Source organism: Lucilia sericata, unplaced genomic scaffold (assembly GCF_015586225.1).
Source record: "Lucilia sericata isolate MDLA Ls3-8-SP2 unplaced genomic scaffold, ASM1558622v1 Contig002795F_arrow, whole genome shotgun sequence".
In the NCBI taxonomy this organism is placed as follows: Eukaryota; Metazoa; Arthropoda; class Insecta; order Diptera; family Calliphoridae; genus Lucilia; species Lucilia sericata.
The window spans coordinates 1-19,801 of NW_023996499.1; the positions used below are offsets into that span (position 1 = coordinate 1).

Consider the following 19,801-nt stretch of genomic DNA (forward strand, 5'->3'; position numbering starts at 1 on the left):
TAAAAGAGAAAAATGCAAGTAATGATTCTGTTGCTATTGTTGTTGTTGCTGCAGCTGTCATTATTTGATTTGTACTAAATTGCGAATATGTGTTTGTTGTTGTAGAGAGGGGGAGAATATTATAGAGTGCGTAAATAGATTAAAAGCAAGATATTAAGGAGATTTATTAGTTAAATGTCAAATCGGACATATTTTAGTTAAATGTTAATAAAGGAATAATGACAGGGTTGGGAGTTTGTTTTGTATGTTTGATGTTTATTAAAGCGAATGTAAATATGTTGTATATTGTAAATTTATTTGAAGCAAGTGATAAAATAGCATAATTTATTTTGATGAAAAATCGAGCTGTAAAAAGAGTTTTACTTCATAAACACATAAAATACAAATACAGCGCAGGAAATTTAAATTTTTATTCGCTGAAAGTTAAGTTATTAAATTTACATTTTTAAAAAGATCTAAGTAATAGTATTCACAATGAATGTAAGAAAAGAAAACGAATAATGTGCACAGTGTCGGCAATATAATAGAATCAAATGCATTTTTGTACGGAATTGAAAGGTGGAATTTTATCAATGGTAAATTAGTTTGAAGGTATGTATGTATATAGGAAGGAGTACATCTTCCGTCTGCTTCCATTACCCGTTTCTTTACGTCAATTATTTTCTACTCCGGATAAAGTGTTAAGGTTCAATTTGTTTACCCTTCACCTTATATGTACTACTTAGTGTAATTGACTAAAGAATTAAACATCGACTCCATCTGTCGGACAAACTTTACAGGAACACATCTCAGGCGACGTAGTTCCTGTGTTTATCGATTATGAACAAACATCTTTATTTCTATAGATAGATAGATAGATAGATAGATAGATAGATAGATAGATAGATAGATAGATAGATAGATAGATAGATGATAGATAGATAGATAGATAGTAGATAGATAGATAGATAGATAGATAGATAGATAGATAGATAGATAGATAGATAGATAGATAGATAGATAGATAGATAGATAGATAGATAGATAGATAGATAGATAGATAGATAGATAGATAGATAGATAGATAGATAGATAGATAGATAGATAGATAGAGATAGATAGATAGATAGATAGATAGATAGATAGATAGATAGATAGATAGATAGATAGATAGATAGATAGATAGATAGATAGATAGATAGATAGATAGATAGATAGATAGATAGATAGATAGATAGATAGATAGATAGATAGATAGATAGATAGATAGATAGATAGATAGATAGATAGATAGATAGATAGATAGATAGATAGATAGATAGATAGATAGATAGATAGATAGATAGATAGATAGATAGATAGATAGATAGATAGATAGATAGATAGATAGATAGATAGATAGATAGATAGATAGATAGATAGATAGATAGATAGATAGATAGATAGATAGATAGATAGATAGATAGATAGATAGATAGATAGATAGATAGATAGATAGATAGATAGATAGATAGATAGATAGATAGATAGATAGATAGATAGATAGATAGATAGATAGATAGATAGATAGATAGATAGCTAGATAGATAGATAGATAGATAGATAGATAGATAGATAGATAGATAGATAGATAGATAGATAGATAGATAGATAGATAGATAGATAGATAGATAGATAGATAGATAGATAGATAGATAGATAGATAGATAGATAGATAGATAGATAGATAGATAGATAGATAGATAGATAGATAGATAGATAGATAGATAGATAGATAGATAGATAGATAGATAGATAGATAGATAGATAGATAGATAGATAGATAGATAGATAGATAGATAGATAGATAGATAGATAGATAGATAGATAGATACCAAATGTTCAATTTTGACCCACTCTAAGTCCGACAGTTCATGACAGATGGAAAATTTGTGTTTGGCCTACTATCCAATAGTACTAACCTTGATGCAAATTTCATCTAAATCGATTTTTTGAGTTGGGTTACTTGACACGAAATTGCGCATATAAAGGTCCATATTGAGGTTTGAGTAATTTTTCAGTATGTATGATTTCAAAATATTTTCATTGATACATATACATATGTATATACAAGGGTAATCGATTATTTGACAATTTTCAAAAACCGGTTTTCGTATAGTTAACCGGTAAGAAATCTATTTTAATTCGTTTAATTAAACATAGCCCGAGCTGATTTTCAATATTTTAAAAGATTATAACTTAAGATCTAGTCGTCCATAAATTCCATAAAATGTCAGACGCAAATATAAAGTATTCGATTATTGCAAAGGGTATAAACAAGATCTTAAGATCGATTTTATTTAAAATATCAAACAGTTTCATGTCGTTATACCAATCAATTTGTTGTATTATTGGAAAAAAATTAAAATGTTCGAGTTTTTTCGACTTTTATTTCAAAGTCGATTCTTCGACTTTTCTAACAAGATAGTCGACTTTTCGACTCTTTCCAAAAAAGAAAAAATCGTTTGTTCGATTATTTTAAAGTCGATTTATAGAACCATACATAGTTTAACCATCACTAAAAACTCTCCTACTTAACATTGTCCTTCTAATCTATTTACGCAGTCTACAAAATTCTCCCCCACCACACAATAAAATTACAACAAACACATTATGTATTAGCATATAATTTAGTACAAATCAAATAATGACAGCAGCAGCAACAACAACAATAGCAAACGAATCATTACTTGCATTTTTCTCTTTTAGTTTTCTAGAAATTTCGCAAGTGTTCGGTTGTTTGGTGATTAGTGGTCGTTTAATTAATAAATAAATGCGGTTAAAAGTTAATAAATTGTTAATATTTTTGCATAAATATGAAATTTAAATGTTTGTTAATCGTTGTATGTAAAAATATTGTTAAAAAGTAATGTGTAAATTAGTAAAAAAAGTGTGGCAAAATTGTTTGAAAATAGATAAAATGTTGTGCCGGCCGTTTTGTTGCTTTAGTTTGGCCATTCGTTGTTAATATGTATGTAAAAAAGTATGTATGGTTGTGCGGGGAATGTGCACATGTTAAGTGCAACAGTTGGTATAGGGGAAAGTGAATAAAGGTTTGTGTGAAGCAAAGAAGAGGAAAAAGCTTTTATAAGTGTAATAAAGGAAAGGAATAAGCTTTTAAATGTAGTGAAGGAAATAAAATGTTGATCTTTTAAAGAAAACAGGTAAAATAAAAGAGAAAGCAAAAAAGTTGTTAAAATAAATTAAAGAGCGTATTAAAAAGCTGAGAAAAAATAGAAAATAAATATAAAAAGCAAATGAAAAATCTGTAAATAAGTAAAAATATAAATGTTGTGAAAATAAATGTAAAAGCAAATTGAAAATTTGTAATAAAAAAAGAGTAATGGAAGTTGTTTGCGAAAAGGAAACAGGTGTTAAATAAGGTGAGTGCTTATATCATTTTATTATAATACATATTCTTATGTAAAGCATTTTAAAGGGTATATTGCTTTTTTTAAAGTTCAGTTTTTAAAAAGTTCAGTTAAAAAATTAATTGAATTTTATAAAAATTTTCTTGTTTTTAGCATTTTTTTTAAACATTCTCATTTTATAGAAAATTTGTTACAATTTTATCATTTTAGAAAAAAAGAATAGTTAAAATTTTTTAATTTTAAAGAAAATTTGTCAAAAACTTTGGCCCTCCTAAAAATTTTTATTTCATAGGCGTGACAATAAATTTGAACCCCAGACACAAACGTGTTAGTTAACACAGCTCTGTTCTGCAAGTTTACAGAACTGACTTTAAAAATAAAAAATATTATTTTAAAGTTATTTTCACATATGTTATTTTAACAGAGATATGTTAAAACATAACAGAACGTTTATTCAAGCTGAGAAATAGTTCTCCCAGTACTATTTCAATTTGTAATTGGGAATGGGCGAGAAGAAATATATTGAATAACACTCATAGCCTGAACTGAAGGAAAACTTAATGATCAAAAGCGTTAACAGTGTGCCTTTTATGTAAATATTGTTATTTCAGAAAATTTAATAAAAAAAGAATTTTTTTTGACCTTAAAATTGAGAGTGGGCGGGAAAAAAACATTAGATATCTCTTCTAGACGGTTCCAAAAGAATATTTAGTGGTCAAAAATGTTAACAGTGGGTATTTTAGGTAATTTCTGTTATTTCTTGAAAAATTTACTAAAAAAGGATTTTAGTCCTTTTTGAACTTAAATTTGGGAGTAGGCGGAAATAAAATATGTGGATAACACTTATAGTTCTTGTCCAGTTCTGTTTCTAGTTCTATTCTAGTTCTCTTCTAGTTCCTGTTCTAGTTCTGTTCTAGTTCTGTTCTAGTTCTGTTCTAGTTCTGTCTAGTTCTGTTCAATGTTCTGTTCTAGTGTTCTAGTGCTAGTTCGGTTCTAAGTTCTGTTCTAGTTCAGGTCTAGTTCTGTTCTAGTTCTGTTCTAGTTCTGTTCTAGTTCTGTTCTAGTTCTGTTCTAGTTCTGTTCTAGTTCTGTTCTAGTTCTGTTCTAGTTCTGTTCTAGTTCTGTTCTAGTTCTGTTCTAGTTCTGTTCTAGTTCTGTTCTAGTTCTGTTCTAGTTCTGTTCTAGTTTCTGTTCTAGTTCTGTTCTAGTTCAGTTCTAGTTCAGTTCTAGTTCTGTTCTAGTTCTGTTCTAGTTCTATTCTAGTTCTGTTCTAGTTCTGTTCTAGTTCTGTTCTAGTTCTGTTCTAGTTCTGTTCTAGTTCTGTTCTAGTTCTGTTCTAGTTCTGTTCTAGTTTCAGTTCTAGTTCATTTCTTGTTCTGTTCTAGTTCTATTCTAGTTCTGTTCTAGTTCTGTTCTAGTTCTGTTCTAGTTCTGTTCTAGTTCTGTTCTAGTTCTGTTCTAGTTCTGTTCTAGTTCAGTTCTAGTTCAGTTCTAGTTCTGTTCTAGTTCTGTTCTAGTTCTGTTCTAGTTCTGTTCTAGTTCTGTTCTTGTTCTGTTCTAGTTCTGTTCTAGTTCTGTTCTAGTTCTGTTCTAGTTCTGTTCTAGTTCTGTTCTAGTTCTGTTCTAGTTCTGTTCTAGTTCTGTTCTAGTTCTGTTCTAGTTCTATTCTAGTTCTGTTCTAGTTCTGTTCTAGTTCTGTTCTAGTTCTGTTCTAGTTCTGTTCTAGTTCTGTTCTAGTTCTGTTCTAGTTCTGTTCTAGTTCTGTTCTAGTTCTGTTCTAGTTCTGTTCTAGTTCTATTCTAGTTCTATTCTAGTTCTGTTCTAGTTCTGTTCTAGTTCTGTTCTAGTTCTGTTCTAGTTCTGTTCTAGTTCTGTTCTAGTTCAGTTCTAGTTCAGTTCTAGTTCTGTTCTAGTTCTGTTCTAGTTCTGTTCTAGTTCTGTTCTAGTTCTGTTCTAGTTCTGTTCTAGTTCTGTTCTAGTTCAGTTCTAGTTCTGTTCTAGTTCTGTTCTAGTTCTGTTCTAGTTCTGTTCTAGTTCTGTTCTAGTTCTGTTCTAGTTCTGTTCTAGTTCTGTTCTAGTTCTGTTCTAGTTCTGTTCTAGTTTTGTTCTAGTTCTGTTCTAGTTCTGTTCTAGATCTGTTCTTGTTATGTTCTAGTTCTGTTCTAGTTTTGTTCTAGCTCTGCTCTAGTTCTGTTCTAGTTCTGTTCTAGATCTGTTTTAGTTCTGTTCTAATATTCAGAAAGAAATTTTCCCCACATTAAAAAACTATTACATTATTATTTCTTGCCTTTTATTTAAAATCATGGATGTAAAGTAATTATTCTCAATATCATTTGTTCTGAATTTAATTTTTTTACGTTTTTTCGAACACTTTATTTCAATTGCTTTGTTCCGAAATTAAAATGAAACATTTCAATTCTAACTTTTTGTTTAATTTTAAATGAAAGAAGTAATAAAAAAATTATGTAATCTTAAAGAAGACATATGGTCCAACATTCAGCTACAAACTTTGAATCACCGTCTGATTTAAATAAATGATAATATATAATTTCTTATTAAAAATTAATAAATTAACTTTTATTTAATATTTTCTTTCTAATTAGTTTAATTATAACAAATTTGTGATTTTTTAAGTATTGCACTTTTTATCAAATAAATAATTTTTGTTTTCTAAACAAACAACTACAACGCCAGCTACTTAAATACTACAATTCGGGTGTATGATTCTCCCTCTTTAATGTTAGACCTTCATTAAGGGTGGGACTCATAATCAAGGCGGGATTGGCAACAGCTATAATATGATTTCCCGAAGCTGAAATAACTTGAACATCACCCGATAAAGGTAAGGACTTGGAGGGTGGGGTACAAGATTCAGTAACTAAAGGACTCTGAGAAGAGGAAGATAAATCCAAGGAGTTATTAGTAGTGCTATCAGATTTTACAAACGATTTATCCAGCAGAGTAGAAGTATTAGGAACCTCCTCTTCCGGTCCAGTGTTCTAGAGAAAAGAAAGAGAAAATAGTAGAATTTATTACCATATTCTTTACCGGATTAGGAAATGTTAGAAATTTAAACACATACTCACTGGTATTGAAGGAGAACTGGAATTGCTAAAGGAAAATCTAGATTCCTGATCTTGTTCCTCTATTTCCGAGGGTTTGTTTAGTCTAGGGAATTTTGAAAGTTTTAAATTCTTTTTACTGGGATATATGTTTTAAAGGAAAACTTACGTAAATTTTGCTATATCCGCCAAATCAAAAGGTGGTTTTGCCGCAAATTTCTGATACATGGCAAATAGATTATAACGTGGATCTTCCAAGGAATCCTTTAAATTGATGTTTTATTTATATTTTGTTTCTTAATATTTTATTTTTGTTTTTAAATGTAAGTTTTTGAAATAAATACGCAGCGATTTTTGGTTTTTTTTGTTTTTATAGCAAAAGTTTTTTTTATATATTTATTTAGACTGTCAATAGGATAAAAAGCCAAATACAGAAAATCTTAAAACAAATTTAAATTTAGATACTAATAGTTTCTAAAATGTGTGCAGTTTAACGAAAAAGAGTTTTTAACAAACTAATCAATTTATAGTTTTAACAAAATAAATATTAGCAACAAAAAAGAAAAATAATAAAACAAACTTAATTAGGAAACTATTAACTACATAATAATATTAGTATTTACCAAGCTTTTAGTATTAAAACTTAAAAAGAGAGTTAATTTTTAATATTTTTTAAAAACTAGTTTAATAAATAGATTTAAAGTAAGCAGTAGTTTAAAATTACAACAATTTTATTAAAAATTTAACAAATTTCCAGTCATTCCTTTATTAAAGCTTTTTCTCTACACTTTCAATCAGCTGTAAAGGATCGAAAGCTTTAACGCCTTTTAAATCGGATTCAAACCGGTTTAATTAAATACCAAAAGTCAATGATTTTACTTGAAACAAATTGACTAAAATGTAAAAGCTCTGAGAGCTACGAAACATATTAAGCTTTCACATTATTATATAGTCTTAATTTGATGTTCAAACAAAACTTTTTACAATACTAAATAGACTCAATTTGAAGTTCAAATAAAGCTTTTCAAAGAATGATTTTAAACTCAACATTAAGATAGTAAAACTTTTAAAGTGTTGAAAAGTTCTGAAAGTTCCACATTAAAGCTTTAAGACTTGCATTCCAAGGATCATTCAGTAGTGAATGATCGAAAGCTTTTACCTTTTAAAACGTGAAAAAATAAAAGCTTTAAACTGTTCAAAACTTCTTGAAGTCACATATTAAAGCTTTAAGAACTTTATTCCCTTAAACGTTTGGAGGAGAATAAAGCTTTATAGTGTATACTCAAAAGTCCAAAAAGTTAAAGCGAAAAGCTTTACAGTTTTAACATTAAGTTCCATACAATAGCTTTAAAAGTTCTAATCTATTAAAAAATCAAAAGCGATTAAAGCTTTTGAGTATGTTTTCAAAAGTTTAGAACGTTTAAGTAAACACTTAACGAGCTCTTAATCACATTAAGCTTTTAGAGTGCTCAATAAGCTTAATTTCACCTCGGTTTCAAACAACTCAGTCCATTTAAAGGTTTGCAAGAGAATAGAGCTTTTAAGTGTGTATTAAAAAGACCAAAAAGTTTATGAGAAAAGCTTTAGAGAACTCCCAACCATAATAAGATTCCAGATTGATAAATAAGTTCAATTTTAAGCTGAGTGAAGCTTTGCTATGAAAGTTCCATATCAAAGCTTTAAAAGCTCTAATCGATTAAAAAATCAGAACAGATTGAAGCTTTGGAGTATATTTCCCAAGTTCTAAAAAGTTTAAGCAAAAAAATTAAACCGCATTAAGCTTTTAGATAGCTTACTAAGTTTAATAATAAGCTAAGAAAAAAGCTTTAGCTTAATAACAACACTCACAACTTCATGAATTATAAAGTTAGATTTTGAAAGATTTACAAAAGAGGAAATATTAGAAGAATTTTCTATAAATTCTTTAAAATAATTTAACACAAATAAAAGCTTGAGCTGTATAAAAAAAGCTTTCTAAAAAACCACATAACTTTTACAAAGCGCCATACCTATTAAAAGCAACTCAACTACAAAAGCTTTAAAGCCATAACAAATAATACTTTCAAAAAAAGCTTTAACGCAAAGCTTTCCTCGATTAATACCGATTACCCCAGCTGTAAAAGAAAATCCCCCGTTAAAAGCTGTAAAGCAAAAAGTTATATTTGAAAAATTTTCCACCAAAAAAGCCATTACCAAATTTATAGAGAAAATATACGAAGCATACGAAGCTTAAAAGCTTTCCACAACAATTTAATGATCAGACTTTGTAGTTCTTACCCGATTACTGTCGGAATTATTCAAAGAAGCATCCGAGGAAGACAAACGTTGTCTCTTAGAGGGTGTCATATTTGTATCACTCGACTCACAATCCAGCATGGCGGTTACGGAGCGAGTTTGTGGAGTAGAAGTTTGAGCCTGAGACATTTGTGAAAGTAAATTACCATAACGAGCTATAGTGGCTGAGTGGCCAAAACCAGCATCTTTAACGATTTGTCTAGCCAAGGGGAAAAGTTCATCACGACGTGTTAGGAGAGCGGGGACCAAACGGCACAATTGAGCAGCAGCCTCATTGACACATACCTCATGCAAAGTCAAGGGTTTTTCGGGGCGACGTTTGCAATCGAAACGACCATAAATGGCGGAATACTTACGAATTTCATCCATACGACGAGGATCATTTTCGCTCATGGCAATTACTTGTTCCAGCTCACGGCTAGTGCGTTTCTTGGAGGTATGAGCTCTTGGCTCACGACGGGGCAATTGAGCGGCTATTTTCTCAGCTCCTAGAGTAATGCGAGCTACTTGCATTTCACTTAATACGGGAGTCAATTGCGGAGAGCTAGAGGTTACCTGATGAGCAGTATTAGAGACCACAGGCAAGGTGGGATTAGGAGCTAAGGCCAAAGGTCTTTCGGGATTGTGTATATGTGTAGTGGGGGGTAAAATATGTGCGGAGGGATTATGAGCAGGCAGAGAGGGCAGAGAGCAAATTTGTGTTAACAAATGAGCCGAAGAGACTGGGGTATGAGTGTTAATTAAGGGAGTGGGATTAAAAGGGGCGGCAGCATTAAAGGCAGGGAATTTGGCACGTACTGCACTGGCAGTTAAAGGGGCTTCCAAATTAAACATGGTGGGCGGTTTAGCGGGTGTGTCAAATTGAGCTGTAAAGAGAGAGAAATTAAAAAATAAATTAGTTTTTTGTTATGGGGGAAGGGGGGAAGAATTAATGAAATACTTACCAGTAGTACTAGACAGACCCTGTTGGAATTGTGAGGGATTTAAGGCCCATTCATGTAAAGCTTTCTGTAAACGTCTGACATGTAAAGGTTTCGAAGCCATGCCTACCAAAGCCATGATTTCTAAAAACTCTTCTTCGCCAGCTTCATACAATTGCTGTACATCATCACCACCCATTTCCAACAAAGTATCATAATAAGCCAATAAACTGGCTTTTTGTAAAACACGATATAATTGTATTTCAGCTTCATTGCCAGGACGGGAAGTAGCCACCACTAAAAAAGAAAAGGAAATAAAATTAAATTAATTTTTTATTAAAAAACCAGTTCTGTTGAAAAAAATTAAAATTTATGGGTAAAGGATATTTTGTTGGTATAAAAAAACCAACAAGTTTTATTAAAAAAATCACGTTTTTTTCTTAAACTATAACCCTTTTGTTTGAGATTTAAGCAAAAAAACAAAAACCTCTTTTATTACGAAAAAAACTGGCCGTCTCACTACCCTTAAACACAAAAACAATTGGGGAAGCTAAGTATAAAAAACTCATTTGCATAAGGACATTTTATTCATGATCCTTTACACACAACCAACGTCCGTTTCAAATTTGAATAATTTTTTTTGTTGATCCTACTTTAGGGTAGTTTTGTGATGTGATTTCTCTTTAACGATCAGTTTTTTTATAAAAAAAATTTTCAAAAAAAAGGTTCATCTTTTAGCGGAGTTTTTTATCACTTTCAATTTTTTTTGCTGTTTTTTTGGGTGATTTTTTATAGAAAAACTTAATTGTTTATTCAAATTTTTTAAGCGTGAGAACGTTTTCATTTTCTGGGATTTTTAAAGATTTTTTTTCAGATTTTTTTCTGTAATTTTTTTTGTCTAACTTAGGTGGTCTTTTTTCTTAATGTCTATTTTTTTTCTGTTATCTGTTTATGTGGTAATTATGTGAGAAGATTTCTAGTTAAGTGTGTATGTCTTTTCCTTTAAGAAGCTACAGAGGAACAAAAAGCAGCAAAAAGCTAAACTACAATGTTGCCTGTCCTATCGTGTTGCAGGAAAACTTGTGTAAGCTTTCGCATGCGAACAACATATTTATTAGTTGAATGGAGCGGGGGCAGCGGTTCTTAAAGTTTGTTTCTAATTGATCTTACTGTAAAAAGTACTTTCAAATGAAAACAGAACTTTTTAAAAAGAGTAGTAAATTTAAAAATAGTAGTGGATTTTGAAAAGGTAGTTTTATTTTAAATACACTTGCTTTTATTTAAGTATTAAGCAGAAATTAATGTTTAGAACAACTTTTTAAAAAAAGTAGTAAATTTGAAAATAGTAGTAGACGTTTGAAAAAGTATTTTTTTTATTTTAAATGGTTTTAATTAAGAATCTTTTGCAACATTACTTTTCAGAATGGTTTAAAAAAAAGTAGTAATTTTTCAAATAGTAGTAGATTTTGAAAAAAGTATTATTCGAAAAAAATATTATTAATTTATTGAGTCAGAGAGTCTTAGAGTTTGTTAAAAAAAAATTAAAAAATACTTTAAGATATTCTAAAAAAAAGTAGTGAATTTCAAAACAGTAGTAGATTTAAAAAAAAGTAAAAAATTACCAAAAAATTATTTTTTAAAAAAACTTTATTTAATTAACAAACATATAAATACATATTTTTTTTTTGTTAAAAAACGTAGTAAATTTTGAAAATAGTAGTAACTGTAGAAAAAGTAGTAAATCAAATAAGAAAGTTATTTATTAAAAAACTGTTTTATTGAAAAAGGTAGCAGATTTTTAAAAATTAGTTTTTTAGGAGTAATACTTTGGTTGGTTTTAAAATTTGAATAAAATAAAACCTAATTCTAGAAAAAGTGTACTAAATTTTAAAAAAAATAGTAGATTTCAAAAAAAAGTATCAAATTTAAAAACAATTCTTATTTTTGTTTTTAATATCGTAAACTATGGAAAAAACTAAGGTTGAAATACTTTGAAAAATGTAGCAGTTTTTGAAAAACGTAGTAGATTTTAAAAAAAAAACAGTAGTTTTTTGTAAAATTATTGCTTTTAATTTTAAAATGATGATAAATAAAGTTTTTTATGATAGAAAGTAAATATTTTGAAAAAGTAATTCAATTTAAAAAAGTAGTAGGTTTTATTTTAAAAAAGTAGTAAATTTGAAAAAAAAAAATTGTAACTATGGATTTTAAAATCGTTAACTAATGAAAAATATTAAAGATTTTAGAAAATTGAGTAAATTTTTGAAAAATTTTATAGATTTTGAAAAAGGTAGTAGATTTTGAAATAGAAGTTTCTTGAAAAGATACTACTTTTTTTATCAAAATCATGAACTACAAGTGGATTTTTGGATAAAAACGATTTTTTTTTTTGAAAAATTTATAAAATTTTAAAAAAAGTAGTAGATTTTGGAAAAATGTAGTAGATTTTGTAAAAGGTATTAAATATGAAAATATGCCTTATTATTAACTGAAAACACTTGCCATTTGTGGAAACAATTTTTAAAACTCATCAAACTTCTGGAGAGTCCTTAAGACCATTCAACACTGTCCTAGCTGCCTTAAAACAAGCATAAAAACTAACAACCCTTTAAATATTTTAAACTTAAACTTTTTATGTTTTTCTTAAAACTACTCCCAACACACAAAACATTTCTCTGGCCGAGTGATGAAATGCAATGTTTGAAAAAAAAAAAAATCTAAAAAAAACCAAATGTATTTTAGCAGCAATAAATAAATGATACGTGATTTCAATACTTAAATAGTTTTTTAAAAAGATGCGAACATAATACCAGAAAAAAATACAACACTGCAGCAAAAATCTTAAAAAAAAACATTATCATGTTCTTTTGCTTTGAATTTTTTTCTTTTAGCAAGATGATGATCATGATTATTGGTTTCATTAAAATTTACTATATAGTAAGATTTTTTCTTTTGAGTTTTTTTTAAAACCTTCATTATTTTATAATACTTGCAGCAGCTATTTAATGTTTTGCTGTTTTTGTTGTTGTTGTGGTGGCAAACATTGTCATTTACTAAATATGCTGTTTGTTTTTCTTAATGTTTGTTTGTGGCAAGTTGTAGGCAACATCTCTACTGTGTTGCGGCAGCTAAAATGTGAAAATGAGCGTAAATAAACTTGGTAGGCCCCAATATAGAAAGCTACACACACTTAAAATGAGAAAAAAAATTAAAAAAAAACAAAATATAACAGAAAAAAACTTTAAACACTATAGAATCAGCTTCTTTAAACACTTGAAAGTTAATACAAAAATACAGTTATTTAAAAGAATTAAAAGTTTAAAAGAAATTTCTATTGAAAAAATAATGAAAACATTTGCAAGAACTGAACTAGAACTGAACTGAACTAGAACTGAACTAGAACTGAACTAGAACTGAACTAGAACTGAACTAGAACTGAACTAGAACTGAACTAGAACTGAACTAGAACTGAACTAGAACTGAACTAGAACTGAACTAGAACTGAACTAGAACTAAACTAGAACTGAACTAGAACTGAACTAGAACTGAACTAGAACTGAACTAGAACTGAACTAGAACTGAACTAGAACTGAACTAGAACTGAACTAGAACTGAACTAGAACTGAACTAGAACTGAACTAGAACTGAACTAGAACTGAACTAGAACTGAACTAGAACTGAACTAGAACTGAACTAGAACTGAACTAGAACTGAACTAGAACTGAACTAGAACTGAACTAGAACTGAACTAGAACTGAACTAGAACTGAACTAGAACTGAACTAGAACTGAACTAGAACTGAACTAGAACTGAACTAGAACTGAACTAGACTGAACTAGAACTGAACTAGAACTAACTAGAACTGAACTAGAACTGAACTAGAACTGAACTAGAACTGAACTAGAACTGAACTAGAACTAACTAGAACTGAACTAGAACTGAACTAGAACTGAACTAGAACTGAACTAGAACTGAACTGATAGAACTGAACTAGAACTGAACTAGAACTGAACTAGAACTGAACTAGAACTGAACTAGAACTGAACTAGAACTGAACTAGAACTGAACTAAACTGAACTAGAACTGAACTAGAACTGAACTAGAACTGAACTAGAACTGAACTAGAACTGAACTAGAACTGAACTAGAACTGAACTAGAACTGAACTAGAACTGAACTAGAACTAGAACTAAACTAGAACTGAACTAGAACTGAACTAGAACTGAACTAGAACTGAACTAGAACTGAACTAGAACTGAACTAGAACTGAACTAGAACTGAACTAGAACTGAACTAGAACTGAACTAGAACTGAACTAGAACAAACTAGAACTGAACTAAACTGAACTAGAACTGAACTAGAACTGAACTAGAACTGAACTAACTGAACTAGAACTGAACTAGAACTGAACTAGAACTGAACTAGAACTGAACTAGAACTGAACTAGAACTGAACTAGAACTGAACTAGAACTGAACTAGAACTGAACTAGAACTGAACTAGAAAACTAGAAACTGAACTAGAACTGAACTAGATATGAACTAGAACTGAACTAGAACTGAACTAGAACTGAACTAGAACTGAACTAGAACTGAACTGAACTGAACTAGACAATGAACTGAAACTGAACTAGAAATGAACTAGAACTGAACTAGAACTGAACTAGAACTGAACTAGAACAGAACTAGAACTGAACTAGAACTGAACTAGAACTGAACTAGAACTGAACTAGAACTGAACTAGAACTGAACTAGAACTGAACTAGAACTGAACTAGAACTGAACTAGCACTGAACTAGAACTGAACTAGAACTGAACTAGAACTGAACTAGAACTGAACTAGAACTGAACTAGAACTGAACTAGAACTGAACTAGAACTGAACTAGAACTGAACTAGAACTGAACTAGAACTTGAAATGAACTAGAACTGAACTAGAACTGAACTAGAACTGAACTAGAACTGAACTAGAACTGAACTAGAACTGAACTAGAACTGAACTAGAACTGAACTAGAACTGAACTAGAACTAGAACTGAACTAGATGACTAGAACTGAACTAGAACTGAACTACTAGAACTGAACTAGAACTGAACTAGAACTGAACTAGAACTGAACTAGAACTGAACTAGAACTGAACTAGAACTGAACTAGAACTGAACTAGAACTGAACTAGAACTGAACTAGAACTGAACTAGAACTGAACTAAACTGAACTAGAACTGAACTAGAACTGAACTAGAACTGAACTAGAACTGAACTAGAACTGAACTAGAAACTGAACTCTAACTGAACAGAACTGAACATAAACTGAACTAAACTGACTAGAACTGAACTAGAACTGACTAGAACTGAACTAGAACTAGAAATGAACTTAGACTGAACTAGAACTGAACTAGAACTGAACTAGAACTGAACTAGAACTGAACTAGACCTGAACTAGAAATGAACTAGAACTGAATAGAACTACTAGAACTGACTAGAACTGAATAAAACTGAACTAGAACTGAACTAAACTGAATAGAACTTACTAGAACTGGAACTAGAACTGAACTAGAACTGACTAGAACTGAACTAGAACTGAACTAAGAACTTGCAACTAGAACTGAACTAGCAAACTGACTAGAACTGAACTAGAACTGACTAGAACTGACTAGAACTGAACTAAAACTGGAACTAGAACTGAACTAGAACTGAACTAGAACTGAACTTATCTAGTAAAAATGTCATACCTTAACTGCTCTGCTAAAATATTGAACTAACATTGACAGCAATAACAGTAGCAGCAGCAACAACAACAACAAATATCAGTATTTATAATGACATACGACGCCACATGCCTAAGTACCCGCCAACATTTTCAAAATGATGATGATAAAAACAAACTCACTAAAAAACAACAACAACAACAATTTAGAACAAAAAACAAATTGTGTAAGAAAATAAGCGATCGCAAAAGAAAAAAATACGTAACTTTAACATTTAGTATGTTTAAAACAATGTTTTATATACAATGAGAAATCTCCGTCTGTCTGTCCTGTTATGGCCATGGTGCTGATGACTGGCTGTCCCTCTGCTCTGCATGTGTAATATTAAATGTGGCAACAAGTACAACAGCAACAACAACGAGTGCAGTAAAGAGAAAAAAAAGAAAAGAATTACCACAACGATTGGTCATTTAAAACAATTGATTATTGCCAACCATCATTCCTCCACCACAAAAAAAGAAATCCTGCTACTTTTTTTTTTCTTCTGCTGCTGTTCCTCTAGACCAAACAGTAACAACAACAATTTTCTCATATACGCATGTTTATGTCGTTTGTGTAAATTTTCATTGCTGTTGACGTTAGTGCTTGTTGTTATTGTTACCACTAATGTTGTTGTTGTTGTTTTTTATAGTTTGTTTTTTTATGAGACCTCAAATGATAAATTAAAAAAGAAAATGTTTTTCTTAAATGACCAAATTCTTGTCGATCAAAATTCCTTACACAACCTGTGTTCTAAAGCCAAACTAAAACTAACCATCCTGTTGAGTGTATTTGTAAGCAGAGTTGAGTCTGCTTGTATCCTTTCTTAGCTGCTTGTTGATTGGTGCTAATGGCTGGGGCCTGTAGTTTTTTTTTTGGCTTTTGTGTCTGTGTTTTTCTGTTTGGGGTGGTATTGATAAAAGTTTTGCGAAAAAAGTTGCTTTGGTTTTTTGTTTTTTCAAGAAATGCTTTGGAATGTATAAAGTTTTGAAGGCAAACATTGCTCTCGATAAAAAAAAAACCTTAAATGATACAAATCTTTGTTTAATGGTTAAAGACAAAAACAAATTTCTATAACATTTACCAAGTTTTTAGTTCTAGTTAATAAAAAAATATGTTTTAATATGAACAAAATTTAAGGTCTTATAGATAAAAACAGGAATCGAACCAGTACAAGCAATACAAGGTTTTACACAAAATTTGATCAAGGTTTCTGAAACTCACTCAGATGGTATTCAAAATATGACTGTTTTCATCTATAGAAAAAAAATCTAATAGGAATTCCATTTACAAATTCTTTCCTCAATAAAGGTTTTATAACAAATCTCTGACTTTTTTTCTCTTCTTTTCAGGCAGGGTAGTTTTCTTTCCGAAAACATAATATTGAGGGTAAGTTATATTTTTTGTTTGAACACAGCCTATGATCTTTGAGTATTTTTTTAGATATTTTCAAATTTGTTTAGTTTTTTCACAAAACTAGATTCTATTGTTTTCTTTTTAAGGCCCCCGATTGGTTAGTTTTAACTGATCTAACAATTTGTTATTGAATGTAAGATCAACACACCCTTAAAAGGAAACAAGAAATTTTAAAAACCGGATCTATGTACCCTAAAGATTTTTGTTGTTATTTTAACAGAAAGCTTTTTTTTCTAAATAAGAATAATAATAACGGTTTGGATATGTTCTTCTTAAATAAAAAACAAAAGGTGTTAGAAGACCTTGAAAAAAAAAGAACTTTGAAAACCGGCAGCCATGTTTGTTTGGCCCTTAAACCATGGGTGGTAGCAAACAAATAAAATTTATTCCAAATTTGCTGAAATTTTGTTACACTTACAAAAGAATATTGAAAAGAAAGAAAAAGAGAAGGAGAGGAAACTTTAAAGTTTAGAAAATGAAATAATTTCGAATTGAATTGAAATATTAAGTCAAATAACAAATAATTTGAAAACTTAGCAGCTCAAAAAAACGGGTTATGAATAATGTTTAAAACAATTTTGAATTTTTCTTCAAAAGCCGACGGTAAATTTGTGGAAATTGTAGACAGAAAATTGCAATATCATAAATATAATTATTATTTTAAAGAAAATTAACCAAATTTTCTTATTTAAAGGTTAAAAAGTCATTAATTATTAATTTGACCTTTGACCTTTAATCACAAAATGTGTTATTTACTTTCTATTAACTTTTCTATAACAAGTTTTAATGAAATTTGAAGGCTTATGCAAAGAAAAAGTTATTAAAAATAACAATTTATGATCAGTTCAAACTTTAACCTTTGACCTTTATAATGTTAAAAAGTTAGATTTTAACTTTTAAACAAAAATTAATGAAAATTAATTAAATCTTTGTAATAATGAGAGAAAAATTTAAACTTTTTTTCAAAAATTTATTTAAAAAGTAGACAAAAATATAGGTTTGACCTTTGACCTTTAAAAATTTATTAAAATATTGTAAATTTCTTTTTTAAATTATGTTTTTTTTATAAAAATTTTGCTAAATTAAGTGCATTGCTTTTAAACAAAAATGCTTTTAGTTTTGTTAAAGAAAATCTTGGTTTGACCTTTGACCTCTAACATTTTAATTTGAGTATTTTCATACAAAATTGTTTAAAAAATTTTATTTTTAATCTAACTTAGCTTTCTATCAATACTGAAAACTAAAATCTATAACAAACACAAATTATTTTTATATAATTAACCTTTGACCTTTAGCATAAAAAAGCTATATTTTTCTAAATTTCAAAAGGATTTTTATTAAAAACTATTGATGTCAATTGTAGCCTGTAAAAAGTCTATATAAAGGAGATCTGTTATGTTTTATAAAGAAAGAATCATATTTTTTAAAGCATGAAACAAAAATTTACTTGAACTTTGACCTTTTAAATATCGTGTTTTCTAACTGCGAGTGTTACTTATAAAATGGAATTTTACATTTATAATTTGTATTCTAAATTAATATGTTTAAAGTATTTAGGATTATAAGGGAAAGTATTTGAAAGAAATTTATGGAAAATTATCTAACCTTTGACCTCTAGAGCAGTAAATTTATATTACATACAATTTAAACCTCAAATATTTTAAAATTAAGGAAAATGTTTTGTTTAAGTAAAGAATATCGAACCTAAGCTGAAGATATCCTCAAATTGGTGTTACGGATAACACAGGTAATTGCCTGACCTTTGACCTTTATGCAATTAATAGTTGTTTTCTTTTAAAAATATGATTTCTTTGAAAGGTTATAAAAAATTAAACATTTTGTGACTTTTAAGTCCACAAAAATCCTCAAAAATGTTATTGGAATCAAATTTTAAACATTTTCATAACCTTCGACCTTTAACCTTGAGAAATTTTAACATGTTCATAACTTTTGACCTTTAACCTTTAGAAATTTATTGAAAATTCGAACGTTAACCTTTTAGTTATCTATTAAAAGAATATACTTGAACTTTAACCCTTTTATTAGCTGGTAAAATAAACATTCTAAACTTTAACCCTAAAATGGGTTTTATGAAACAGTTTTTTGTAAAATCTATAACAAAACCCCAATTTTTAAACTTGTTGCCGGTCGTTTTAACAAAAATATCCTTTATACTAATCTAAAATTATAAAAATTTGTACTTACTTGTACCATTGGCATTCCGTCCATACAATTTACCCGGTGGACTTAAAATGGGACTTGAAGAAGCCGACGGTGCGGCTGACAAAGAACGTTGACCTTCAGATAAGCCACTGGCTAAAGACAGATTATTGCTGTCATCATGTTTGTTGCCAGTATCCAAGGGTAAAATTTGCAATAAAGATGTATGATGTGGTGGCTGTTGTTGTTGATGATGATGATGAGCAACAGCAGCAGCGGCAACTAAGGCGGCAGATGTGACAGAAGGTAAATTTCCTGTAGCGGTCAAATTGCTAGTGCTACTTATGGAAGCCGGCGAAGCACTGACAGTAGAACAAGCCGCCGTTGAGCTTTGTGTCAGAGAGGCAGTTGTGGTAAGGGATAAGGCAGAGCTTAAAGATGTAGTAGAAATGGACGCAGATGAAGTGGAAGTATTTGCATTAGAGGCGGATGTGGTGGCGGCGGCGGCTGTAGTTAAATTTTGTGAATTTCCGGTGGCAGATTCCATGTTTTTAAACTTATAAATTTAATAAAACACAACAAGAGAAAAACAAACACAACAAACTAACAAAAAAAAACTCTAAAATAAAATTATTTTTAAAAAAAAATAATTTTACAAAAACAACATGCACACACTATTAAAACTACTAAAACACTAAAGAGAATTTAATAACTATTTTATTTATAATTTTTTTTATTTGTTAACAAAATATGCGTAATTTTTTCAAACACGTTTAATATATTTTTTAACAGTTCACTTTTGTTTAAAAAAAATGTTT

At 29.5% G+C, this 19,801-nt stretch overlaps 1 protein-coding gene across 1 annotated transcript; it reads right to left on the minus strand.

The window, feature by feature from the left end:
- Nucleotides 1-6,616: 6,616 nt before the first annotated feature.
- LOC119614328 (NGFI-A-binding protein homolog) lies at nucleotides 6,617-19,530 on the minus strand. Its single transcript, XM_037970470.1, has 4 exons — nucleotides 19,029-19,530; nucleotides 9,691-9,963; nucleotides 8,729-9,612; nucleotides 6,617-6,715 (listed from the first exon to the last, which is right to left on the minus strand). The coding sequence occupies exons 1-4, from the start codon at nucleotides 19,528-19,530 to the stop codon at nucleotides 6,617-6,619; spliced, it is 1,758 nt and encodes a 585-aa protein (XP_037826398.1).
- Nucleotides 19,531-19,801: the final 271 nt, after the last annotated feature.